A 27569-nucleotide genomic window follows, 5' to 3' on the forward strand; every position below is an offset into this window, starting at 1 on the left:
AAAGACGAGTGCAAGTGTCTTAGAGAGTAGATTTTTCAAACAAAGTAATATAACATATTCCATCAGTTTCCACCGTTTCATTTAAAAGTTTAAGACACTTGGAATCGAAAACATTTTTCTAATATTAAAATTCCATGTACCTCCCGTGTGTGATTTTGCAAATGACATGAAAGCATTCAACATTTTCCACGAGACACAATCTTAATTTTGATTGAGATAATTTTTTTTTTTTGCACAGAGTAGTTTGATACATTTTGTAAATTTGTTTTGTAATATTTTGCCATTTTACTTATAATTTTTCCAATTCAACATTGCCACCCTAACGACAATGATATAACAAATATTATATTTTCAGGAATTTTTCTGTTGGTATTTAGTGAAAAGTGATTTTTTTCATTTTATACTCATTTTTACACAATATTATGAACCACCCTATGTCGAATAAATCAACCACCCTAATGAAACATAATGTATTCGATGCTAGTTACAGTGTATATCATTATACAAGCTATTTCGAGAGACTAGTGATCAATTTCAAAAGATAAATTCTAAGCATTTTGAACTCCGCCTTCCACAATCAAAAAAACGACTAAGTCCCAAAGAGTAAATTTTTGCAAAAAAAAATTTTTTCAGATGACACCAATTCTCGACGTTTCATGTGTTTTTAAGTCATTTGGCATCAAAAAAAAATTTTCGAAAACCGAAATTTCATGTACCCTTGGGTGATTTTTCGGTTTTCAAAAAAGCCAAACTTCAATCGCTTTGCGCCACCCCATTTTAAGTCCGATTGAGCTGAAATTTTGCACAGGGTGTTTTTTCTAACAGGTGAACATTTTGTATAGGGTTTTTTTTTAAATTTTCTGGTCACTTTTTTTCCATACGATGATTGGCGCCCTACTGTACAGCATATATGTGTGTAGCGTGCGTGGTGCGTATAGTGTTTGTATGTTGTTTGTATAGTTGTTTATATTATGTGTATTTTCATGATATAGTGTATAATACGCGTATGGTGTGTGTTGTATTGCCCAGAACCAAGTTATTTTGGTTCCATTTGGAGCCCCACACAATCATAAGCTTACCGGAAGTCAATTGGTTTTGCTTCCGCTTGGCGCATTGAATTTTAAATTTGTATGAGCATTTGTATGGAAAAACCTGCTTTTTTGCATTTCCCTTTCTAGAGAGCTCAGTAATGCTTGAATAATGCAATACATTGCGTTAAAATAGAGTAGTTTAGATGCTTAACAACTTAGCCGAAGACAATGAAGAGCTAGGATATTCCTTGAAAAAGTTTTGACTGATCAAAATTGAGTATGACGAATTAAATGCAGAAAATCATTTTGTCTGCCAACACTACCAGTATACCTGCGTCAGTAGGATTACCATCAGAAGTTTCATGTAGTATCCAGTCTGGACACTCAATTGGACCAATCAAACAAATATGTGTCAATATTCTAGGCGCAGATAGGATCTACACCATGTTGCAAAGGTAACTTCAGATGAAAATCTGACTGACAGCGATACAGTGGTAGTGTTGGCAGTAAAAAATATTTTCTGCATTCAGTTCGACAAACTCAACTTTGAACGGTTATAACATTTTTAGGGACATCCTAACTCTTTAGTGTCTTCGGTAAAGTTGTTAAGCATCAAAAAGCCTACCTTTTAAAGTCATAAAACGTATGGTTTAAGCCATTCTCAGGTCTCTAGAAACAAAAATGCAAAAAAGCAGGTTTCCCCATACAAATTTGAAATGCGCCAAGCGACGACAAAACCAATCAACTTCCAATTGATTTAAGATCGTTTGGAGCCCAAAATAGAACAAAAAAAACTTGGTTCTGGGTTTGTGCTATCATGTTTCATTTTTTCCATATAATAACGCCCCATTCAAATAATTGGTTTAATAAAATCTACACGCAATTTTTTTTCTGATTACATTAAAAGCAATTACGCAAAATGGCCCTTAAGGTAACAAATCTGTTACTCAAAAAGCAATAAAGTTCTTCTCCAGTCAAGTAACAACATATACTGTCATATATTTTGCATATGTTACGGGAGTAGGGGTAAGCGGGGTAAGACCGCCCCCTTAAGCAATTCTGTTTATAGAAAAAAAAGTTGCGGCTGCAATTTCATTTTTTCTTCGCTAAGAGGTTCTTCTATTCAATACCCGCATTTAAAAAATAAGAACTGAAATATTTTTGTTTATTTTCCAGTTTTTTTTTTCAATTTTTAAAAATTCATTGAAAATGTGCAGATCTTTTTCATGCGGGGTAAGCCCGCCTACCAGCGGGGTAAGATCGCCCACCATTTTTTGAGGATAAACAATATTTTTAGGGCCGAAACGGTTGATTTTATCGGTATAGTGTCTCTGACAAAGTTGTGGATGGTATTTTTTTTTCTTTTTAAATAAAATATACACTGTGAAAAATCTGAAAAAAAAATTCTAAGTTTCAACTTATTTTGTTTTCTGATTATTCAAGTTCAGATCAATGTTTAGGTAACTTTTTTGGTTTTCAAAATAAATAGATTTTTCAGAATTGGGGGTTTTCAAGATATTGAATTCATAATATACCTATCTTTAAGCTAAAAATTAAAACTCAATAAACCTGTCTGTATGATTCTTTTGAAGACTTATTATGTATAGAAAAATACTAATAATTATTCTTTCGTTTATTTATATTTTCAATTTTCTATGTTTTTTTTTTGAAGAACAAAATTATCAACGACTCTATACACCAAACAAACCGTCCAAAAAAAAAATTCTTCACAAAAATTTTGCTATTAATATTTCTATTACTCCATGATCCAACAACCATAAAATTTTAGCTTACCTTTTGTAGATTTTACAGGCAAAAACATATTTTTTCAAATAAATTTGAAAAAAATATATATTTTTAATTCTATTTTTATATCTTTTCTTTAAATTTTTTTAGAGTGAATATTTTTTTCGGAAGTAAAAAACTACTATTTTCAATTCTGCCGGAGACGTCATACCAATCAAACATACCGTCATGGCTCTAAAATTATTTTGGTTCATTAACACCATTTTCACACAGGTTTACTATTTTCAAAAATAAGTCTTGTTAAAATATATTACTAGAAAAGCTTCAACCAAATCGAAAATGGTCGATTAACATCGATGTCTTATGTGGCTTGAAGTTGCTTTACTGATCCTGTAAATATTCCCTTTGTAGTGTCGAGGCATTTGGGTCTTGAAGTAAAACAACAAGCAGTTGGATACGTGGCGGTTTTACCCCTTGTATAGTGGGCGACTTTACCCCCAGTGGAACATTTTCATATTTGACCGAAAAAGTAGTCAAAATTACAAGATTACTCACGGTCTTCGATATTCCCGAAAGAAGATAAATTCAGGCAAGCGATTAAACGTATATTCACGAACAAAACAATAGATTTTTAGACTGAAAAACCTTAAGTCCCGTTGCCGCAAAACAATAGCGCATTGACTGGTTGCCAGCTGAAAGGTTGTTTTTGATTATTTCTGCGACCTTTCGCGCACTATCAAAACAGAAAAACGTGCAAAATGTTATGTAATTATACTGTGATAGACACGTTAAAGAAATTTTTCAATTATTTTACAACTTCGTAGTAAAACTACAGTGCGGTCTTACCCTGTTTACCCCTACGACTATCTAATAATGGTTATTTCAACTACATGCAAAATTTTCACTTATCGAAAAATGCTTTCTTTCCAACTCAAGTCAAGAAACAACACATACTGTCGCATATGTTGCTCATGTCACTAGTTTCTTCCATCTCCAATTCATCCGGTGCGCGTGTATCAATTTGTTCGTTGTACGCATACGGAGTAGAGAAAAAGTATAACAAGAACTGCCAAGCATCATTTTCACCTTCATACAGTATGCAAACGTTGATGATTTCAAAGACTTCATATGCGTCTTGAAATCACATCATGATCTGTGAGGGGGTTCACCCCTCCGTGGACAACTGTCCGTATAAATTCTAAAAAAATTGTATGGACCGTGGACATTAGCCAACACCCCCCCCCCCCCCCCCAAAGCTGTCCACGTGGTATGTGGATGGCCCCTTAGAGAAAAACACAAACTTTAGCTTCCTTACAAGCAGATGCAACAATGTTGAAAACGCACACTCATCGCTTCACGAAACTTATTTTGACCTGTTTGAAAATACAAAACTCGTGCCCATCTAGAACAACATTCGCAACTCCGGCAACTCTGATCCCACGGTATTACATATTTCCTTTCAAGTAAACACTGGGGAACGAAACAGTGGTGTTTCTGAGTAATAGACTTTTTGAGGCTGACCGGTGAGATTCTGATCATGTGTGAAAAACGGGGACAGAAATGAACCTGATTGTTGCATCAAGCGAGTGAAGTCTCGATAAGACATGCATTGCAGTTCTCGGTTATATATTCTCCTGAGAAACACATACAAGCGTGTAGCCGTCATATATTGTGTTGCTTTTTAGTTATTACTTTTTGTGTCTAATACGCGGTTATAAGACACAAAAAGTAATAAAATGTTGCTCAAAAGTAACAAAATCTTTTCCGTTTGTGTTGGGTGTATCTAGCAGCAAACTTGATATATTGTTTGTTATTAGGAATTAGAAACGCACTAAACTTTGAGATCTAATGTTGTTTGAAAAAAATCTCCCAGATGGTCTCGAGGTACGATGTTGGCCTAACAAGTCAGTCGTCGTAGGTTCGAGTCTCGTCTCGGGAGAGACTGTTAGTGTCAGTAGGATCGTAGCGCTAGCCCCGCAATTGTCCTGTACACTTAATAGTCGGTAATTGGTATGCATTTGGTAAATTTTATGCGTTTATTATTAAGTCTTATTAACTTTTCTATGAAAAATTTCTGTGCATTTTTGACGTCTTTGTTTTCTATACTAGATTATATTTTGTGAAATTGAAAATGAAACTGGCAAATGTTACGTCAGATTTCAAACGATTATAGCAAGTGAACGACTTATTGCATATTAGTCATTTATATGTCGGTGGATAGAAAAAATGTGTAACAATTGTTTGATATAATGTTTAACATTGTTGCCTAGTGGTGAAAAAAGGTGAAAAGCTCCGAGGTCAAGCTTTCCCATTAATTTTCCTTGCTATTCCCTTGCTTCCCGAGCACGGATAACAATAACATGGACGGAACAAATTCTACTGCCTACATATTTTGACTCAACAAAGTGTTTTGTTCCGTTTGTCTTTCTCGAAACTGCGTGGCCACGCCCTCATGGCAAAAATCTACGCTGAACTCCTTACAAAAGACTGCGTGAGGAAAACTTAGCTTCAGTCTAGTTTGTCACACAATAGCGAGTGGACTATATTTGTTAGAGGTACGCGACATTTAGAAACGAGAGCTGAGTCAACTTCCAGGCACTGCGGAACATGTTACCTTTATTGTTACCCTGCAGAATGTTTGGCTGGCACAGCTACTGGAGGGCACAGCGGAGAGCAAACTTTATTATGCTGCTGAAGCTCTACTGCTTGAGCTCTACTGCAAAATAAAGTTCGAAGGTTATTTTTTTGCACCCTCTTATAAACAGTCTGTCCAATATCTGGGGGTTGAAACCCAACCCTCGCCCCCCTACCTAGACAACGTAACTGAGATCTTAAAATTTAAAAAATCGAAAAAATCTGATTTATCTGATTCTAGAAATATGCTTAAAATTTTCGCTTGCTATACGACTTGAAGTTAAGTGATTGGAATGGCAGCTTTTTTCTTCATCTAATAGAACATCAGCTTTGATAGTAACTATCATAGACCACAGTTTTGCAAAATAGCGTGGGGGTTGTGAAGTTTAAAAATAACAGATCAGGAAAACGAAAAAAGCGACGCCGACTGTCTAAAACTATTGAGGGGGCAAAATGACCCTCGGAAAAAATATTGGGAGGCATAAAGTGCCTCGCTCCCCCAAAGTGGACCCCTATGTTTCAATTTGTTAAAAATTGGAAGAGTTATTCTGCACGAGTGGAAGAAGAATTTATGCAGAACTGACCAAAAGAACATCAATAAAGTTCCCTACTACTCAATAAAATTTAAAAAAAAACTATTCAAGTGTCTTCAAAATGTCATATTAGATTGATAAATCGAGCTTTTGAAACCAAACTGAAACTGAACATGTACCTTTGTACCCTTTCGCGATAATTTAAAAGTTTTGAACTTTAACTCCGAATTGAACGTCCAGTTTCCGATTTGAACCAAAGCATATCGTATTAGATCAATGGTATCCAAATCAACTATCTATACGGCCACGGATGATCATATCTGGATATGTTACGAAGATTTGCAGAAGTTCACAGTAAACTAGCGAACTCTTTTCCATACTCCATCCATACCGGAATCTTCTGACGGCAATTAAACAGGCAAATGGTTCTGTTTGATCCGTTTTGAAATGAATCTTGTGCATAATGAAACCGATGTGAGTAGATTGATTTTAAACAACCATACTAAAAATCCCACATGGTCAGGTAGAAACATATTTCTGAAAATATGAGTGCGAATATAGGGTAGGGAACGGCTTAAGCAGTAGCGCCTATTTTAATCACTCGCAGAAAACAGGCCTCAAACTCCTGAATTTTGATCAATATCGACAATTTCAATGATGGAAACGAAAACTTTGATTGTTTAGCTGTCTTACGAACATGAGAAAAACCGTTAATCACAAAGAAATCTGTGAACAAATATCATTTGAAACAAATCGACCTATATTGCAGCCATTCAGGAGCCACTTCGGGTGCTGAAAAAAAACGCCTGCAAAACAGATGGAAACTGCTTAAAATAGGTTCGGGGTGATTGGAATAGTGTCCCTCGATTGGTAACTTTGATTGAGGATTGTTAAAGTTTGCTAACTTAGTTTTACAATCTAAAAACAAGTTTTGACAGAGAAAACAATAGAGAACAGATTGATATACTACTGTTTTAATTTCACCCAACACATTTCGAGTATTTCGTCTGAATACACAGGCGGTTCCTAAAGCTGCTTAGAATATGTTTCCTACCCTAGTTTCGTTTTCTGCCAGTAGGTATGCCTCCAAACAGAACACGGAAACAGAACCTAGTTGTCAAAATTTCTAAAGGAAGGTTGGTGAATATACTTAAAGATGAACATCGGGCAGCTTCCACGCCTAAAATTTTATAAGGCTACTACTTGTTGTGATGACTCCAGTAAGTTTAATTTCGCTTTTGCTGAAGAATTTGAAAATGAGTGCTTGGAAAAAAAACATTTTTAGAATGCCAAAATAAGAATGTCTTTTTACCAAACTGTATCGGCGTACAATTCAGAATTTTTTTTCTAAAAAGAAATAAAAATAGCGCCTATTTTGACACTGCACAGTTCATTTAACTAAAAACGGCGTTTAGCAGATGCGTCGGTTCCACAAAAAAACTTTTTTCATTACATAAACGTTTTCTTATCAAAGAAATCTTTCAATCCATGAATGCTGTACAGTCATCGACTTAGCGACGCTGCGGTAAATACCTAGTAAACAAATTCCTATTTGAACATATGGGACATCAGGGTACAAGGGTGGCAAACGCGGTATGAAGCAAACCAGGTAAATCAGTTGGCGAAAAGCTTCGCGCACCTCAATGTTGAGTCAAGTTGCACTACGCCTACGATTCAAGGTACGCAAGGATATGCAAGTATGAACCCGTGCCGACCTGCACACGCAGTGCATTGCCAGCAGGAATAATAATTACGGTGACTCACTTTATATTCTTCTCATGCGTATCTTCCGTCGTGTTGAAGTGCAATATTGCGGCCTCGACTTTGGCCGGCGGGAGCAGTAGCTTCTGGAGTTCCTCCGGGGTCATCGTTTTATTTTCAGCTGTTGTACTCGACTCTGTGGAGGTTCCTAACAATGGAACGTTTGTACTACTGGTAATGAAGGTTTTAGACTGTGAGCTGCTACTGCTAATAATTGTAGTCGTTTCATCGTCGGCAGGGCTTGTACTCTCGTATTCTTTGATCAGCAGTGTTGTGTCGATTATCTCCGTCTCGTTATCCAGATGACCTGCGGTACTCGCCTTTGGTACATCCGACGGTGTGTGATCGGACGAGTTTGTTGTAGCGGATATCTTAACGATGGTGAAAAATACGATTACGTATGCCTTTACGATGACAGTGTTCACCGCTGGTCGCATTTTAAGCAATCACTTTTCACTTTTCCGGAATGAATTATTTATTTCGCACTAACACAGCACTTGATAGTGGGCAGGGACTTCAAATAGCATAACGACGAATGAAAAAGATTGAACCAAATACCGTCAACTTTTCAATTTAATTTTGAACCCTACCCCGCAAAAAAAAACAAGAAATAATCTCGAAGAAATCACTGAAATTGCCTCTCACAGCCGATTTTTTTTTTTTTTTGCTTAACAAACTGCACCTACAGAGACTCTGTTTACTAAATTACATAATAGAAACGACAACTTGAGTGGCTAGTAATTATGCACGACAAAATACACTTAAAGCTGACCGGATATTAGGAAGGAACTGGAAAATCCATTAGAAACTAGAACACCACACGGAACCACACTCGCGAGAACTTGCTGTGTTGGGTTGAGATTAAGCGCACCGTACGTTCGACATCGAGGACCGTTCTGAGGAGACTGCAGATCTTACTCCGCCTGCGTTCACCTATATAAACTCCGCTAGGAAGCAACCGATGTGAACCGAGACACGATAAATGGCGAGAAGCGCGGGCTCTTGCTTATCAACTAACGACTGCTCCTAGAGAGATATGGTGGAAAAGTTCAAGTTTCGTTGGGGGATCGGGCGTAGATAAAATATCTCCCACGTTTAGCTAGTAGGCGTTCGAGTTACATCCCGAAAGTAACCGAGCAAACGAAGTCTCCACCGGTAAGTGGTTTGTTGTTTCTGGTTGTCACAGATGCCGATACGAATGTATACCCTATCCAGTGAAGTAAAACAACGATTGAATAGCACTCGGGCATCTCATTGAGTAAATATCCATGGATAATTGACTTTGTTCAGCGTGGTTGGGCTGAACGTGCGGGAATTTCCAATCCTGTTGCTTATCTTGCAATCATTTTTTTGCGTTAGTTCTACAACAAGCATCTCTGATTGTTGGAAAAGGATGAATTGTCGTCAGCTAGAGATAATTTTAGAACATATTATATGTTTGTGGAAATATGGTTCCGATTTGTTGAACTGTTGACTTTTTTTTTCATCTATAGTTTATTTGACACGGCACAAATACAATTCAATGTTTAACGGCGCCATTTATATCTGGTAGCTTACTTTCTAAAGTATCTTAATAACTAAAAGCAAATTTTTTATCCTCGCTGCCGACTACGAGCTGAAACTAAATCTAACTTAAAGCTAGAATATTTTGCATTAAAAGCACAGGTTTGCTGTTTGAAGGTTTTCATTGCCATAGGTAAGCAGCATATTAAATTTGTTCCGCTGCTGGGCCAAGATATTACAGACTGGCATATTGGGTTGTTTCCATCGGGCCTTGAGAGTATCGTGCGGGTCTGATTGCTGTTTCCGGATCCGGGGTCTTAACGTGTTCTTGTCGTTTGGTTGGATGTAGGCGGAAGGGGATAGGACTAAACTGGGGCGTGGATGGATTTCAGGAAAACGTATATAAGGGACATGTAGGATAGGTCACGGCTCGCCAAGACATCACGAACAGGAACAGCCGGCTGCCTACATTCGGCCTGCAGGGAAGCTATTAATCTAGACCTGGCGTCACGGTGTACAGGGCATGACCAAACAACGTGCTCTATGTCGTGATAACCTTCACCACAGGCACAGATACCACTCTCCCCGAGCCCAACACGACGGAGATGCGCGTCAAATCTATAGTGATTGGACATAAGCCGGGACATCACGCAAATGAAATCCCGACCTACATCCAACCCCTTGAACCACGGGTTCGTCGATACCTTGGGGATTATGGAATGTAATCACCTTCCCAGTTCCCCCTTGGTCCAAGAATTTTGCCAACTGATGATCGTATTCTGACGTACAAATGCGAAAAATTCATTAAAGACAATTAGTCTTTCATAAATATCACCGTTTGTTGCGCCCACCTTAGCCAAAGAGTCCGCTTTCTCATTACCCGGTATCGAGCAGTGAGAAGGGACCCACGCTAAGGTAATCTGAGTAGATTTTTCGGATAAAGCACTCAGATGTTCCCGTATTTTCCCCAGGAAATACGGAGAGTGCTTAACATCTTTCATCGATCGGAGAGCCTCAATGGAACTGAGACTGTCCGTAAAGATGAAATAATGGTCCGTGGGCATTTTTTCGATAATCCCTAGGGTGTACTGAATTGCAGCTAATTCTGCGACGTAAACAGAAGCAGGATTATCGAGCTTATGTGAGACGGTTAAATTGTTATTGAAGATACCGAAGCCAGTGGACCCACCGGAAGTGATCCGTCAGTGTAGTACATATTGTCGCAGTTGATGTTTCGATATTTATTGGAAAAATTTTTAGGGATCTGCTGCACGCGTAAATGATCCGGGATTCCACGAGTTTCTTCTATCATGGATGTATCGAAAAACACATTAGAATCAGAAGTATTTGATAAGTCGACACGATTTGGAATATTCGAAGAAGGGTTAATATTTTGGGACATGTGATTGAAATACAATGTCATAAAACGGGTTTGAGAATTAAGTTCGATTAACCTTTCAAAATTTTCAATCACGGGACGGTTCAAGACCTCACATTTGATTAGAATACGAGAAGACAGGCTCCAGAAGTGGTTTTTCAATGGTAGTACTCCAGCTAAGATCTCCAAACTCATCGTATGGGTCGATTGCTACAACCCAAGGCGATACGCAAACAACGATATTGTATTCGCTCCAGTTTGATCAAATGTGTGTTTGCTGCGGAGCGGAAGCAGAAACACCCGTACTCAATAACAGACAGTATCGTTGTTTGGTAAAGCCTTATAAGGTCTCCTGGGTGGGCTCCCCACCATTGTCCGGTTATTGTACGAAGAAAATTCACTATTTGTTGACATTTTTTCATCAGATACCTCACGTGACAACCCCAGGTGCCTTTAGAGTCGAACCAGACACCAAGATATTTGTGTACCAAAACCTGAGAAATCGTTTTACCCATTAATTGTGTTTGAAGCTGAGCAGGTTCATGCTTCCTAGAAAAAACTACTATCTCAGTCTTCTCCGGAGAGAATTCGATACCTAGCTGTAAAGCCCAAGCAGACAAATTGTCCAAGGTATCTTGCAATGGTCCTTGCAAATCGGCAGCTTTGGCTCCTGTAACAGAGATTACACTGTCGTCTGCAAGTTGTCATATCGTGCATGAATTTGCCAGACATTCGTCGATGTCATTTACATAAAAGTTGTAAAGAAGGGGGCTCAAACATGAGCCCTGGGGAACTGTTGACTTGACTCTGGCTAAAATTCAACCAAATTGTCAGAAAGTTCTACAGTGAATGAGCCTAGATTATATCAATAACATGTATTCAAGCATGGCGTCCAACTTATGTATATTATACGGCTGGAACCTTTAGGACCCAAAAAGCACATGATCATCTCAAAATGTTCTTATCTTGGATTGCCTAATTTAGGATAGTTGAATTTTATTGAGCTATTTCATTAGTTAGTATTTAAACTAGAATTTTGTTCAAATTTGTTTCTAAATGAACACATGGGTGAGCAAAATTAAATTTACTATTATGAGCTTTAAAATTTATGATACCACCAGGCGGGGTAAGATTGTGCCAGTGGAAGTAAGATTGAGCCATCCAACCCGTGACTTGTCAGCCATCCCTTTCGGGACAGAAGACTTATCTTTCTTGGTTAAGTATTCGAGGGAACTTATTCAAGAAAGATGGTCTTGTGATCGCCAACAGCTGACAAGCAATGGGTTCGTATGGCACAATCTCACCCCCACCGGCATAATTTCAGCTCGGCTTACGGTAATAATAAACAAAACTTAAAGCAACAATTTTTTATTAATCAAAAAATATATTTGGTAAGTGTCACTATAATTTGAGTCATATAAGGCTGATACAAATTTCGAATTCTTTTTAGGTCCAAGGTTATCAAAGTTAGCAAAGGGGGTGGCAAAAAAATAAATAACACCGAGACGAAAAAAAAAGAAATATCTTTGATCAAAGTTTGTGTGCAAGTTATGATGTTTGTAACTTGCACTCAAATAAATGTTGAAAAATAACATTTTATTATTATTATTATTTATTTCGCTTGCCTTTTGACGACACTCTCACTGTCACTGGACTTAAAACAATATCGCACGCTAGCCTGGGGCCTAATGCGGTCTCGATCAACTAGATTAGTTGTGAGAATTCGTTATCGATGTTGTTTTCGACACATTTTGCATGTTGTAGGATAAGTACAACGATACACCGTGCCCCAGTGCTGAGTCGAGAAAATTTCCAGCTCGAAAAGTTCCTCGACCTGATCGGGAATCGAATCCGATATCACAACCGTGTGGGAGAGCTAGCCGACCGACATCGCTAATCACAGAACCACGGGGACCACGCCACTGGACTTGTTTGTTGCTAAATAAAGCATTTATGCTGTCGGAAAACCAATAAAATGAGCAAAACGGTTTGAGCTTTTTTTTTCTTCCCCTTCCAATATTCAAGATTTTTGAAGGGGGGGGGGGGGGGGGGGGTGACATAAAATGAAAATAAAATTTGTAACGGCCTAATTTATTTTATTCATAGAATGCTTCAAACCACCGTTTTTCAGGCGGGCCAATCACTTGCCAACGACAAAGTGAGAGCGGTTTAAGCAAATTGAACTGATCAGTGGCATTTAAAATGCACTATTAATATTTGAAATAGAACAGGACCTGTTGGTTGGATTCAATTAGGTAGGTCATGAAAAAATGTTTTCATGAATAACGAAACCTTTTGAGGAATAATTGAAGATTGAAGGAATTCACAAATTAATATTATCTTTTCACATTCACGGACACCTACAAGATTTTGAAAAATCCTTATGTGTCTCAAACAGTGGATTTTTTTTCCTTTGTTTTCTATAAACAACTTTTGAAATTATTGATAGATATAGATGATTGATTAATTTATTGATAAGAATAAGTCATTAAGAATTTAAAAAAATCGCTTTCTACATTTCAATCCACAATAAATTTTAATAGGGGAAGCGCCCATATATTTATCTCATCGTACTTGTGTGTCCAAATCGCCGTCAAATTTTACTGTTTCCAAAGTAGAACTATAGACCATTCGGCCTAATCGAGAGGTGAAATTGAAAGTACTTTTAAAATTTAGTAAAATTTGACGGTAAATGAAAGCCATGAATATGGGTGTTGAGGTGAATATAGGACCGGATCTCATAAATAATGAAAATTCGTACGCCCTTTTTCATTTTCAGGTAAATACCATAATGTTGTACAACTTCGCTGAAGCTACCACTTTAATTTAGTAAGCCATTTTTGTAATGAAATGGATTTTAAATTCAATTAAAGATAACACGAATTTTGCAGCAGCAGAAAAAAAAATTTTTCTGTCAACACTGTCAATATACAGAGCTGAAAAAAAACATTGATTGAAGATGAGATGTATTCTAGTGTCAGGTGCGCAACTAGGTTAATAAAAAATGCAACTCTATTTTTGAAGAAACAATTACTTATAAATCATTCAAACTATTTATCATTGCTTGCTACATATTTGTGCTATCTTCTTTGCGCCGTAGAACTTTCCATTTGATCGCTTTTATGTATGTTTTATCGACTTTGGCAATATGAGGCCGAGTATTGTTATGCAGTAGCAGTACTTTTTCGTGCCTCTGCTCATATCGTGGCCGTTTTTCTCACAGCGCAGTGATGATTCAGTTCGGTTTTAAGAACTCTTAATGAATTACACACTCAATCTGGCTACATGTCCAGACGATTATTTGGCACAAAATCAGGAATTTCCACACAATTAAAAGTATATTACGCCACAATTGAATCACTAAGGCGACATCCATAAGTAACGTAACGCAAAACCCCAAAATTTTGACCTCCTATATGCAACAAAAAGTTACGCCTAAGCCTGTTCCCCATAAAAATTACGTAGCATTGTAGAAGAAGTCCAGGTTTTTCTGATTAGGGCAGCCGTTCATCAGTTACCTCGTACACCAGCAGATGGTGCATCTGCTTCCATCGCGCACATTCACCAAATGCGAGGCATAACACGGAATCGACGATCTCTACCTGGTTCTCTGCTGAAAATAGTTTTGGTAGCTTTCTCGTCAAGCAATCTGGCTACATGTCCAACTCACAGAACCCTGTGTTACCTTCGCTATATCAGCATGTGTGCTCCGATGTGTTACCTTCGCTATATCAGCATGTTTGCATACCTGATACAACTCGTGATAAATGCGTCTGCGCCACACTCCATCTTCCAATTTACCGCCAAGTATCGATCGCAGAACTTTACGCTCAAAAACTCCGAGCGCGTGTCGATCACCTTTGTTCAGCGTCTATGCTTCATGTCCGTAATCGACAACCGGGAGGATCAGCGTTTCATACAGCGCACAGTGCGTTGACCAATAGACAAAAGTAAAAAAATTGTTGATTTTTTTTCTCATTTTTAACTATTTTTTAATGTTGGTGTAAACTTCTACCATTGTATGAGTGTATTCGTACAAGCAGCGTTTCTCTCTGTTGCACAAAAAATAAGTGAAGCATAATCGAATGTTGAAATGCATTGCATTGATAAAGATGTGCATAATCTATTTTTATCCAGTTAAGATCGATTGGTATTGTAATACATCGTTAATTCAATCGATAAACATGAAGTTATTTAAAATGAAAAACTGGAAAAAAATCAAAATACTCAATCGAGTCGTTGGAAAATCTACCAACTTCTATCAATCTGACATTATATCGAAAGTTACTTTAAAAGGCAAAGTTCCATAAACTTTAAATGCTAATTCATGCGAATCTCCACTTTAGCACCAACACCACCGGAACTCCCATGCCTTCTGCCAGCTATCAAGTACTTTGCGCTGGCAGAACTAATACGGTCTCTATCTGAAGAACCCCCCTTGTGGTCCCCGTGGTTCTGTGGTTAGCGATGTCGGTCGGCTAGCTCTCCCACACGGTTGTGATATCCGGGTTCGATTCCCGATCAGGTCGAGGAACTTTTCGAGCTGGAAATTTTCTCGACTCAGCACTGGGGCACGGTGTATCGTTGTACTTATCCTACAACATGCAAAATGTGCCGAAAACAATATCGATAACGAATTCTCTCAACTAACCTAGTTGATCGAGACCGCATTAGCCCCCAGGCTAGCGTGCGATATTGTATCTGAAGAACAGGACACGGAAGAGGACTTCGAATGCGGAGTTGAGCAACGTAATGCCTCGATAGTTGCGACAATCCAGTCAATGGCCCTTCTTGTAGATTGGGCCGGCCTTCCAATCAGTCATTCGGCATTTTTTCATCCACCTAGATCCTCAGTATGATCTGGTGGATCGTATAGTACAGCCGCTCGCTTCCCTTCTTTAGAAGGTCGACCGGGATACCATCCTTCCCAGCGGCCTTGCCGTTTTTCAGCTCACTAATCGCCTTTCTAACCTCGTCCATCGGCTGCTCCAAACATTTTCCAGTTTGTCACCAAGGATTCACCGCTAGATTCTACGCTCAAAAACACGAAGAGCTCGCCGATTAGCCAGTTTAAATATCCATGCTTAATGGGCATAGATAGCCGCCAGGAGAATCAGTATTTAGGGCACCAGCTCTTTACCAGCCACCACAGTTAGAAATAAAGTGCCAAAATTTATGTCGAATCACATATATAGACACATACATATATTAAAGATACTCAGAGGGAGAGAGAGAGAGAGAGATAAACGATGAAATAAATCGCTAATTTGGCAACTAGGTTTTACATGTCAGAGGTGCCAGAGCTCTTCTCGAAGCGCTATGTTGTGTTGACTAACTTTTTCATTCGACTCGTACTACTGATGGTGACGGTGGTCCTGGGGAATAATAAAGTGCATCACAATAACCGTGAAGGTGTTAAATTTTATGTTTATGTTTAATTTTATATACTTTCACCATAATTGATCATTTGTTGACCATACAAAAGGTTTGTGAACCAGCAGTTAAAAATCACTTTGATAAAGCAATTTTGGAGCACTCTCAATTCATTGTTTAGCAATAAAACATAAAAAAAGTGTGAAAATAAATACAGTAACCAAAGATAAACAGACGCTCCTCTTCGAACAAAAATCCTGAAAAATCTTCGACTTTATTCGAAACGTTACACTCATGCATCACCAAGTGAGCTTATTGCCTACTAACCTATTTCCGTAAAACGGGTTTTGTCTTTGCTTAGATCAACACAAGCGGCATTACTGGTGGTTTTTGTCTTTGATAAAGAATGCGCATGCTTGCTTATAGCGACACTAGCGGCATTATTGCCCACTAAGCAAAGCTTCAAAATTATCGTTATTTTTCTGGTCGATGAAATCGTCATCGAGTGGCACGTCTGTTTGTCTGTGCAGTAAGGTTCTTTTTTACACGTTTTTACGCAGGTTGCTTTTTCTTAATTACACAAAAACGGTATAAGATATCGACCTCATTTCAATCACGTTTTCCGTTTTAGGTTAAATGAGATCATATATCCGTTTTAAAAAAAATCACAATTTTTGGTGTAAATACTGAAAATTTAAAGTGTTGAATTTTTGTCTCTAGATTGACCACTATCATATTCAAACGAAGTTCAAACATTTTCTTCGTTATATTTGCAACTCAAAAAAGTTTTTTTACGCGATCACATACAAATTTGGGACGCATCCTTCGTGTAAAAAAAGACCTTACTGTATATCCTTTATTGTACCCGATTGCAATACCTTTCAATGTGTTACCTTTCTTGTTCGTTTGGCTCGGATTTTGGCATGTTCGTTTGGCTCACAACATTCTCTTCGCATATCTCTCCTTTTGAGCATTGCTGTGTAGCACCAATGCGATGTTGAACAATAAGTTTGACAGTCCGTCAGCCTATTTCAAACCAGTTAACGTCACGAAAGCATACGATATCTTATCGGCTACCTTGACGCTTCATGTGGAACCTCCAAGTGTGGCACGAATCAGTCTAATTAGTTTTGTTGGAAAACCATGCTCGCACATTATCTGCCGTAGCGCATTTCTCTTAACTGAGTCGTACGCTGCCCTAAAGCCTACCCGATCAGAAGAGCATAACTAAAAAAAAACAAAATTCTATCAACGTGAGATACAAATAAGATATTTTGATACAATTTTGTATTTTTCCATATAATTTTGGTAACAAAATTGAGTCTGAATGAGATATAATAACAAAACGTGGAATGAAGTAGTTCTGAAACAAGTCTAACTAATTTTTTGTTTTTATCAAAACCTGTTGTTTCTAACAATGTTTGCTCTTATATTGTTCTATATACTATCTTATTTTGTTAGAAAGCTGATATGTTAGTAACCAATTTTGATATGTGTTTGATACTAGTAGAATCATTTTTGTTATAATTTCTGTTATTTTAACACCTAACGGGAACGAATTGCAAACACAGTCTGTAAGGTTTTTCCCGTAATAAACTAACAACTTCTGTTACATTTTTGTTTTTTCTTTCTGATCGGGTATGAACAGATGGTGAATCTGCAAGTTGAATTTTCGAAATTTATCGGAGATTTGTCGCAAGGTAAACATTTGGTGCGTGGTGGAGCGTCCCTCTTGAAAACCACATTGGTATTTACCAACAAATGTTTCCTGCAACGTCCTCAGTCAATAGAACATGATGCAGGAGAGAATTTTGTACATGGTATTCAACGTTTAGTCCTTTGAACGACCTTACGTTTGTAAAGTCTGAATATGCTCTTAGTCCTCAGCACGCAAATACCGACCGGTCATTGATCGGCCTCCATCTAATGACACGCTTTATCTGTTTCCCAATCAGCTCGAAAGCGAATCCTCATTCTGCTCTCCCGCCGCCACTATTGCAGTTGTGGTACTTAAATGAAGTATCCGAAATAGAATCTACTGCCCGAAATTCACGTTCGACCGGTTTTGGCCACCGCAACTCCTGAATAGCTGCGACCTCCATATTCAACTTCCGCAGCTCTCTGATGGATAAAGTACTTACATTCCAAGAACCGAGTTTCTAATTCCAATCGTTGTTCTCTTTCGGTCGCCTAGGTTCATGCTGATTATTCCGTTTCGTATTATTATCTGGATCGTTCGTAGTAATTAAAATTCGGTATGCTACCTTACTATGGATGCGCTACCTAGTCTCGCGACGGGGCTGCCGTTTTAGATATAGCTGGCAAGTCATCGCATTTCATGATTCAGCCGCCCGATCCAGATCAGACACTGTTGATCGCCGACCTTAACATGGGGAGACCCCAGTGAGCATACGACCAAAGTTTCCACCGGGGATTGGTTATTCACTAGAGCTACTCGTACCCCGGACGGCACTTCGTGGTGGTTGGGATAAGAGTGCTGAACAGAATTGGATAACCATAATAGGGTCTCAAGTGACACGTGTCTAGCCATTTACCAACTAATTGATTTAATTCAATCAAAGAAACTTATTCATTTGCATATCGTGAATGCAAATATAGTGAGTATTACGCTGTTGACAGCTGGGAACGGGAATGTTCTCTCCAAATCAGTACCTAACTGATGGCAAGTTTTTCTCAGCATCTACTGAACCTTTCAGTATGTAAAAATGGATTATCTTACTTGTTACACAGCCGTTTTAGTAAGAAATTAAATTTTTTTACAGCTTCGGCTGGTTTAATGTTTATAGATTAATTGCTTAGACTCCCGAGTACAGATACAGAACCTCATCTATGTTCTGTTTTCTACACTAACGCTATTAAATTAGCTTTCGAAAGACTTTCAATAAAGTAAAATATAATATGGATAAAAGGTTTTGCTTTTTCTGCACTTTTTAAAAAAAATATCTGGAATTTCATAGATATCAATTATAATAGTAAGGAGAATATGAGCCACTCTAGAACTATTGAAATTGAATAGTATTTTTTTTTTCTGTCAAATGTTTCTGTTTCTGTCAAATGTTTTAAAGTTAAAACGTGGCGTTAGCTCACTACATCTGGCTTCACCTATGCATAACTTATTCGGAAGTTACTCTTTAAATCCATACAAGGTATGGACGCTCAATTCTAAAAAGGTCATTAGTTTCATTAATCATGTAGTACAGTATTACAAAAAAAACACAATGCAATGGGTATGGCTACATCGTGAGCTGTGTACTGTAATGATAAATACATAAACCGTCACGCCCTTCTAATATACAAAAAACAGTGTTGCGATAACCAAGCAATGGATTTGCCCTTTCACAAAACGTGTGGAGCCTGCTAATCCATGTTGTCAAAAGTGTTATTAACTCAAGCTATGATTCTAGATGAAGGCGCTCTGGAAATAAAAATTTCTGATAGCTGGACGGAAACATCATAGTACAGAAGCAACATTACCGAAGGTTACTTATGACATTTTACAGGCATTAGACAGAAAAGGAATCGCCATACTGCTCTTAATGGATTTCCCCAAAACTCATATCTATTTCACGAATAGATATAAAGCTGTAAAATTGAAACAAATACCACATATTTAATTTGAAACATGGGTAAAGCAGTATCGTTATTGCCGTGTACCTGTTGATTCACTTTTTGACTGGTCAAAGTAAATATTGATCCCTGTTAATATTGAAAAAATAGTGAAAAAGTCAGTTAAAGCACCCACGCTAGCCCCCCCCCCCCGTGTTTACCAAAAGATTAAAAGCTCACAATAATTACCTCCTCTTGCCGTGACACAACCTGAATCATGGAAAACCAAACATAGTTGATGTCTATAACGTCGAAAACCTACTAACCGTTCGTGTCAGACGCTGCTGCTGGGTTTGCTCTTCCGATAAGAGAATGCTTAAAACGGCTAAGTACTAATAGCACGACCGAGACAATTCCGGGAAACCGTTTATCGGGAACGACGGATGAAGGACGTAGTGACTAACATGTCCAGCGGTTCGGCGACTTTGGTCATTGATGGTTCAAAGACTAAAATCAATTAGATTCGCTTTAAAAGAAAGCCATTTATTTCAGTCGGCTGGACAATAAACGAGTGATGATAGCTTTTAACTTAGAAGCCGTGTTCGGTCGATTGCGAGACCGCCTTCGCTTATCAGTTAGCGATCTAGAATTGCCCTCCTCCCCCTCTCTTGCCGGACGATGAGGAAAGGTTGATGACGCGTGATGAGGCATTCATTAGGCAAAATTTCAGTTCGACATAAGTTTTCAATATCGGCGAATGAGTTGCACGTTTTCTGCCGCCACTGCCAACTAGCGTCCGTATCTATCTCACTCGACGAGGTTCGTCAGTTGTTTTATTTGTTTCAATAGTAAAAATAAAATAAAGTTACACTGGTCGGCATTTAAATCGGCCTTGAAGCTAGCTGGGCTGATTCGTATTTACAATGAAGTCTGAACATTAAACATGATCATCGTTTTCGAGGGAGGCATTTCATGATGCATAATCACAAGCATGCGTGCGTGCGCATGTACGTTGACCCCATGAGATCGAAAGTGATACCTACCTACTTCTCTTATTCACTTTTTTCGAAGGAGTGTATTATCGCATACGCTGTTGCGATTGCGATAAAAATAAGTGAAGAGAGTTCCCTCGAACACGATGGCTACACATAAAAATGGAAGAGATATTCAGATTCTAGAGGTCATTTTACATATGAATCAATAAAAATATTATTAAGGCTCGTTAAAAATGTTGTTTATAGACTTATGCACCGCACATCAGATTGTTGAGTTTTTATGCTTCGGAAAATCCCAATTGGTGAAATAGTAAACTTTTGCAGTAACTTAGTCAAATCTGGTATGACAGTGAATCCTTTCGCTCAGGTTCTAGGTAATTAACATTAAGACCTTTACAAAAATTTGAATAGATTCAATCATGGTGTATAAGAGATATGGTAAAACGAGAGCAAAGCAAAATCATCCATAATGAAACAAAAATTGGCAGACCTTCAAACGTATTCTTCTTCTTCTTATTCACATACTTTGCAGTCGACTGATTGTAAATGGGAAAATTACGGGGCTAGTGCTACGATCCTACTGATACTGACAATAGTCTCTTCCTCAATGCTAGCTGGCAGGATGTATTACCAACAGATTACTTACTTACTTAGATGGCCGTACGTCCTAAGACATGGCCTGCATAACGTGGTTCCGCCAATTCACTCGGTCCATGGCTGCCTGCCTCCAGTTCCACGGGCACCCGGTACTTTGCAGATCGTGCTCCATCTGGTCCACCCATCTCGCTCGTTGCGCCCCTCGCCTTCTCGTTCCCGCCGGATTTGAAGCGAACACCAATTTTGCAGGGTAGCTATCCGGCATTCTAGCTACATGCCCTGCCCAGCGTATCCTTCCAGCTCTAGCCACTTTCTGTATACTGGGTTCACCGTAGAGGCGCGTGGTTCATCCTACGCCTCCACACTCCGTTCTCCTGCACACCGCCAAAGATGGTTCTTAGCACCCGACGTTCAAAAACTCCGAGTGCTCGCAAGTCCTCCTCGAGCATTGTCTACGTCTCATGCCCGTAGAGAACGCCCGGTCTTATTAGCGTTTTGTACAGGATACACTTGGTGCGAAGACTCAGATTATGCGACCGTAGTTTTTTATGGAGCCCATAGTAGGCACGACTTCCACTGATAATACGTCTCCTTATCTCCCGACTGGTATCGTTATTCTCAGTTACCAGAGAGCCGAGGTACACAAACTCGTCGACCACCTCGAACTCATCCCCGTCGATTGTTACCGTATTGCCTAGGCGTGCCCTGTCGTGCTCGGACCCACCTGCAAGCATATACTTAGTTTTTGACGTATTAATCTTCAGTTCATCCTATCTGCTTCACGTTTCAGTCGGATATACTGGTCTGCCACCGTCTCAAATTTTCTGCCGACAATATCCACGTCGTCCGCAAAGCAAATAAATTGACCTGATCTGTTGAAAATCGTGCCCCTCATGTCAAACCCCGCTCATCTCATAACACCCTCTAGCGCGACGTTAAACAATAAGCAGGAGAGACCATCGGAGCCCCCTGTGAGACTCGAATGGGTCCGACGTTCCACCCGAAATTCTCACACAACACTTCACATCCTCCATCGTAGCCTTAATCAGTCTTGTCAGCTTCCCCGGGAAGCCGTTTTCGTCTAGAATTTTCCATAGCTCTTGTCGGTTTATTGAATCGTATGCGGCTTTAAAATCGACGAAAAGATGGTGTGTAGGGACTCTAAATTCACGGCACTTTTGAAGGATCTGCCGCAGTGTAAAGATTTGGTGACAGGCGTTGGAAGATGACCTGGGAAACACTTTGTAGGCGGCATTCAGAACTGTGATCGCTCGATAGTTCTCGCAGTCTAGTTTGTCGCCCTTTTTGTATATGGGGCAGATAACCCCTTCTTTCCACTCCTCCGGTAGCTGTTCTGTTTCCCAGATCTCGACGATCAGCCGATGCAGCGAGCTAGCCAGTTTGGCGGGGCCCAACTTAATAAGCTCAGCTCCGATGCCGTCTTTTCCGGCCGCTTTGTTGTTCTTGAGCTGCCGGATCGCATCCTTAACTTCGCTTATTGTTGGGGGTGGCACATCTTCGTCGTTCGTTGCACCTACCACGTCTTCTCCGCTCCTGTTGTGGTCTCCTGCTTGCACGCCATTCAGGTGTTCATCGTAGTGCTGCTTCCACCTTTCGATCACCTCACGATCATCCGTCAAAATGTCTCCATTCTTATCCCTACACATTTCGGCTCGTGGGACAAAGCCTCTGCGGGATCCGTTGAATTTTTGGTAGAACTTTCGTGTTTCGTGTGTGCTCGAGTTCTTCACATTCCTCCTCTTCTTGGCGACGCTTTTTTTCCTTGAAGAGTTGGACTTGCTGCCTCCATTTCAGTCTATATCGCTCCACATTCTGACGGGTGGCTCTACGCAGCATTGTTGCCCGCGCTGCGTTCTTCTCGTCCAAAATCTGCCGACATTCTTCGTCAAACCACTCGTTACGTCGATTCGGTTGCACGTGTCCCAGGTCTTCTTCCGCAGCACTGCTGATAGCTGTTTTCACGGCATTCCAGCGATCCCCTAGAGGGGCTTCTTCAAGCTCTCCCTCTTCTGGCAGTGCAGCTTCGAGCGATGACGCGTACTGTGTTGCGATGTCGTGTTGCTTCAGTCGCGCGAGATTATACCGTGGCGGGCGACGGTACCGTATGTTATTCACAACGGATAGTTTTTGGCGTTTTGGCGTCCTGGCCAACCTGAGCGTTGTAATCCCCGATGATGATCTTGACATCATGTTTTGGGCAGCGGTCATACTCACTCTCCAACTGCGCGTAGAATTCGTCCTTGTCATCATCGGTACTTCCGAGTTGTGGGCTATGCACGTTGATAATACTAATGTTGAAGAAACGGCCTTTGATCCTCAACCTGCACATTCTAGGGCTGATTGGCCACCACCCGATCACCCGCTTCTGCATCTCTCCCATCACTATAAAAGCTGTTCCCAGCTCATGTGTGCTTCCACAGCTCTGGTAGATGGTGTGACCATCCCTGTACGTACGCACCATCGTCCCCTTCCAGCATACCTCCTGCAGCGCTACGATGTTGAACTTGCGGGTCTTTAATTCCTCGGAAAGCACGCGGGCACTTCCTAGGAAGTAGAGAGATCGGCAGTTCCATGTTCCGAGAATCCAATCGTTAGTCCGTTTTCGTTGCCTAGGTCCTAGCCGATTGTTCCGGTCCGTACTTAACGTTATTGCGTTTGTTGCTGTTGTTTTTTAATGGTGCGGGCTTGCAAGGCCAGCGACCAACCCCGCTATGTCGCAGGAGGGCCATCGTAGTGCCATTGTTTAGAGTCCAGGGCACTACCAGGACTTGAGAAGGGCACTGCGTTACCCGATCTTTCCACTGGTTACTCGCACATCAGTTGGTACCACGAGAAGGTAGGGGTACGTTAGCTGGAAGGCTGAGGTTCACTAGTGGGAACTGTTATGCGCCTTTGGTCCAGTCATTAACAAACCATTACCAACAGATACTGTGCACAAATTAACGCATTAAAAAACCGACAAATTTTCAGGAGAGCGACAAAAAATAGACCTCACACGTAGTCCTTAGCCTCTTATCCAGCGGTTTTCCGACTTCCACGCAGTGCCAGCTACGATACAAGCAACCTAGGGAAGATCGGGTAACCAACCCCGGTGGGAACTTGGTCGTATACTGATAGGGAAGGAAGGCTCTTTTGAGTTTCCGAGCGTCTGTCCTACATGTTAGGAGCGGCTTAAAACGGTCTCTGTACTCCAGGTTAGGGGCGGCCAAAGACCGTCCACGTGCCAACGTGGGAGTCTAAGCAGTACTGTGCACGATACCTTTCGGCGAGACGCGTTTTGCCCCTTTTCACCATTTATTTACTTTTTTTTTTGGAAATATAGTCCATCTCCCGTGCTTTGGGCTCATTTTCCCCAGTGTGCAATGACGGGGGATTGCCTTGAATGCGCAGAACTATTACGGTTTACGGTATTTGTTATGTAAACACTTAAATCGATGATTTCTCGCGAATTTGAGATCAATTTTGAAAATCAATATAATAACTAGGTAGAGAACTGATAATCTTTTTGACTACTGTAATGATTTATTTTTAAGTTGAGCTTTTATTCAAATGAAGCTTTTGATTCTGCAAATTCAATATCTTCTTGAAACAATAAAAATATGTTTGAAAACGGTTTTATTGAATTTATAAGATGCTTTTTTTGAAATATAGTGGTCCCAGTGGCTCTGTGGTTAGCGATGTCGATCGGCTAGCTTTCCCACACGGTTGTGATGTCGGGTTCGATTCCCAATCAGGTCGAGGATCTTTTCAAGCTGGAAATTTTCTCGACTCAGCACTGGGGCACGGTGTATCGTTGTACTTATCCTACACATGCAAAATGTGCCAAAAACAATATCGACAACGAGTTCTCTCAACTAATAATCAAGTTAATCGAGACCGCATTAGCCCCATAGGCTAGCGTGCGATATTGTTGTTGTTTATTGAAATAAACTGCCTGTTGGTTAAAAACAATCCAAACTTTTTGTTTGAAAAAAAAAAAAACAAAATTTATTTGGTTTTATTGAATTTATTTTTCTCCGCGAAAAATCGGCACGCGACTTAACCGGACTAACGATTGGAAACTCGGAACGTGGAACTGACGATTTTTCAATTTTCAAGAGAGAGAAATCCCGCAGGCTTCTGAGTCTTTCTTAGCCTTTACAAGTTCTGAAGTATATTCCTTAAACCGGATGTCTAAATTTCTTTTTGTTTGGCCAATGTAAACTTTATCACAATGTGGACATGCAACTTTATAAACACCCGCCCTATGTAATTTGTCAATAGTGTCTTTAGTAGACCCCAACTTTGTTTTCATTTGATTATTTCTACTACTGTAGATAATATCGATACCAAATTTTCTAAATTTTTTACGAAGTTGACGAGTGAAACTGACGTCATATTCAACCACTACTCTTTTCCGATCTTCTGTTAGCGGAGTGAGTGTTGTGTGAGATTTCCTATGTTGGATTCGTTTCTTTTTGTCATAAATGGCTTGTATGGTTCTTCTGTTATATCCATTCTGCTCACCAATATAAAAAAAAATTCCATTTCGTTTTTCTTACCTTCATTACTGAGAGGCAAAGATTCCATACGGTGGATCATATGGTGGAAAGAAGCCATTTTATGCTGGGAGGAGTGGTTAGAAGTGTTAGGTATTACCCGCTTAGTATGTGTGGGTTTCCTAAAGATTTCGAATTCAAAGTGGTTGGAGTTTTTAACAACGACTACATCTAAAAATGGAAGCCTGTTGTTTTGTTCAATTTCCAAAGTGAACTGGATATTTTTATGAAGACCATTCAAAATTCCCAAAAAACTTTCCAAGTCCCCCTGTTGTAAAATACAAAAAATATCATCAACATACCTCTACCAACGATCTGGTAAGCAGTCTTTTTCATTTAGTTTATTTTCTTAATGTGCCATAAAAAGCTCACATAAGAAAGGTGAAAGAGGATTCCCCATCGGTGCTCCTTTTGTTTGTTTGTAAAATTTCCCACGAAATGAAAAATAATTGTCTTCCATGCAAAGTCGAGTTAACTTCAAGTAACTGCGTACTTTAGTTTTCCAAGGGTTGTCACATTGTTGGGAAAGAAGCCAATCTTCCAAAAGATTTATAGCTTCTTTCACTGGAACACTCGGAAAAAGTGCTGTGACATCAAAAGAAACCATTATCTCGCCAGTGTTGATGCCCCCCGATGATTTTAAATTTTCAACAAAAACTCCTGTGCTCTTAACAGATCGACTAGGAAATTTTTTCGGCATTGATTGAAATTCCTTGACTAACCATTTTGCCAATTTTTCTGTTGGTGCCCCCACCGCAGAAACGATTTCTCTCATTTCATTACCAGGTTTATGTACTTTAGGGAGACCCTTTATTCAATCAAAACAGCCATCAACAGCGTAGCAGAGAACGTCATCGGGCAAGTGGGATGAACTCAACGAAACGAGTGGTTTGACGACGAATGTATTAAGGTGATGGAAGAGGAGAACGCTGCACGGGCAGCTAAGATGCGCAGTGACACTCGTCAGAATATAGAAAGACACTGACAGAAAAACATGCAGCGAACCCAAATCATTCGGGAAAAAAGCGCTGCCTGGAGGATGAGGAGGAGTACGCAGAGCTAAAACTTGTTAGTTATTAGTATTATATAAAGTGTGTTCTCATAAATTTGTCCGGCTATTTGCGCAAGTTTTAGTGTAAATTATTTTTTGAAGAAGCTACTAACAGGAGAAAAACAACCAACGATATTAAAAAGCGGTTCTTGTGGTTTGTATTCTATGCGCGATTGCTGATTCACAGAGTGGATTCGGTTCATACTTATAGAAAGAACAAGGCAGCAGCTACCAAGTGGCCGTAGTGTTGTAAAGTTTCGTTTTCCTTGGTACGGTTTCTAATCGGGGTGCAGCAGTATTTTATCGGAACGGTAGTCTGGAGTTCTATTGGCAGCTTGTTTTAAATATATCGGTATTATTGCGGCCGGGATAAAAGGTGTACTTGCGAGTGAATTAGTTTGTACGAGCAACGGGAAGATTAGTTCAATTCCAGCGATCAGTTTCGGGTTCCTCATGTCCAGTGCAGTGCGTGTAGTGCTAAGATCGTAGAAAAGACATCCACAGTGATGGGGGCGCAGCGCGCTTGTATATTTGGCTAATGGATGTTTAGGCTAGCAGGATGACTGGCAACAAGGGCACCTGGATGGTATGATTTTAGTAAAAAGTTGTTTTTTTCGCGAAAAGTAGTGTGATTGGTCAAAGTGTTGAGTTTAGGTCCTACTGCTACCCGGAAAAGTGAAGGAATGTGGCAGTGTATCTTCGTGAAACAGATCAGTAGCATTTTTATTCGTTGCGTTTTATTTGTTTTTAAAGCCTGTAGTACACTCTTTGTCTAATGGTCAAATATTTGATCTTCTGACATAATGGTCAAATTTATTTGACATCATGGTTGTTGTTTGCC

General features: G+C 39.7%; 1 protein-coding gene across 3 annotated transcripts in view; it reads right to left on the reverse strand.

Annotated features, from left to right (window-relative positions):
• The window catches only part of LOC129732114 (pH-sensitive chloride channel 2-like), a 30701-nt gene extending 21972 nt beyond the window's left edge, over positions 1-8729 (reverse strand). The window contains exons 1-2 of one of the 3 annotated variants that reach the window (XM_055692634.1): positions 8478-8729; positions 7709-8219 (exon numbers count right to left, since the gene is read on the reverse strand). In XM_055692634.1, the coding sequence (XP_055548609.1) occupies positions 7709-8142 (434 nt within the window). In that variant the 5' untranslated portion in view covers positions 8143-8219; positions 8478-8729. Of the gene's footprint in view, positions 1-7708 lie in introns of all 3 variants that reach the window. The other 2 variants (XM_055692633.1, XM_055692632.1) reach the window with 2 other exon arrangements.
• Between the last annotated feature and the right edge of the window lie 18840 nt (positions 8730-27569).

Source organism: Wyeomyia smithii, chromosome 3 (assembly GCF_029784165.1).
Source record: "Wyeomyia smithii strain HCP4-BCI-WySm-NY-G18 chromosome 3, ASM2978416v1, whole genome shotgun sequence".
NCBI lineage: Eukaryota > Metazoa > Arthropoda > Insecta > Diptera > Culicidae > Wyeomyia > Wyeomyia smithii.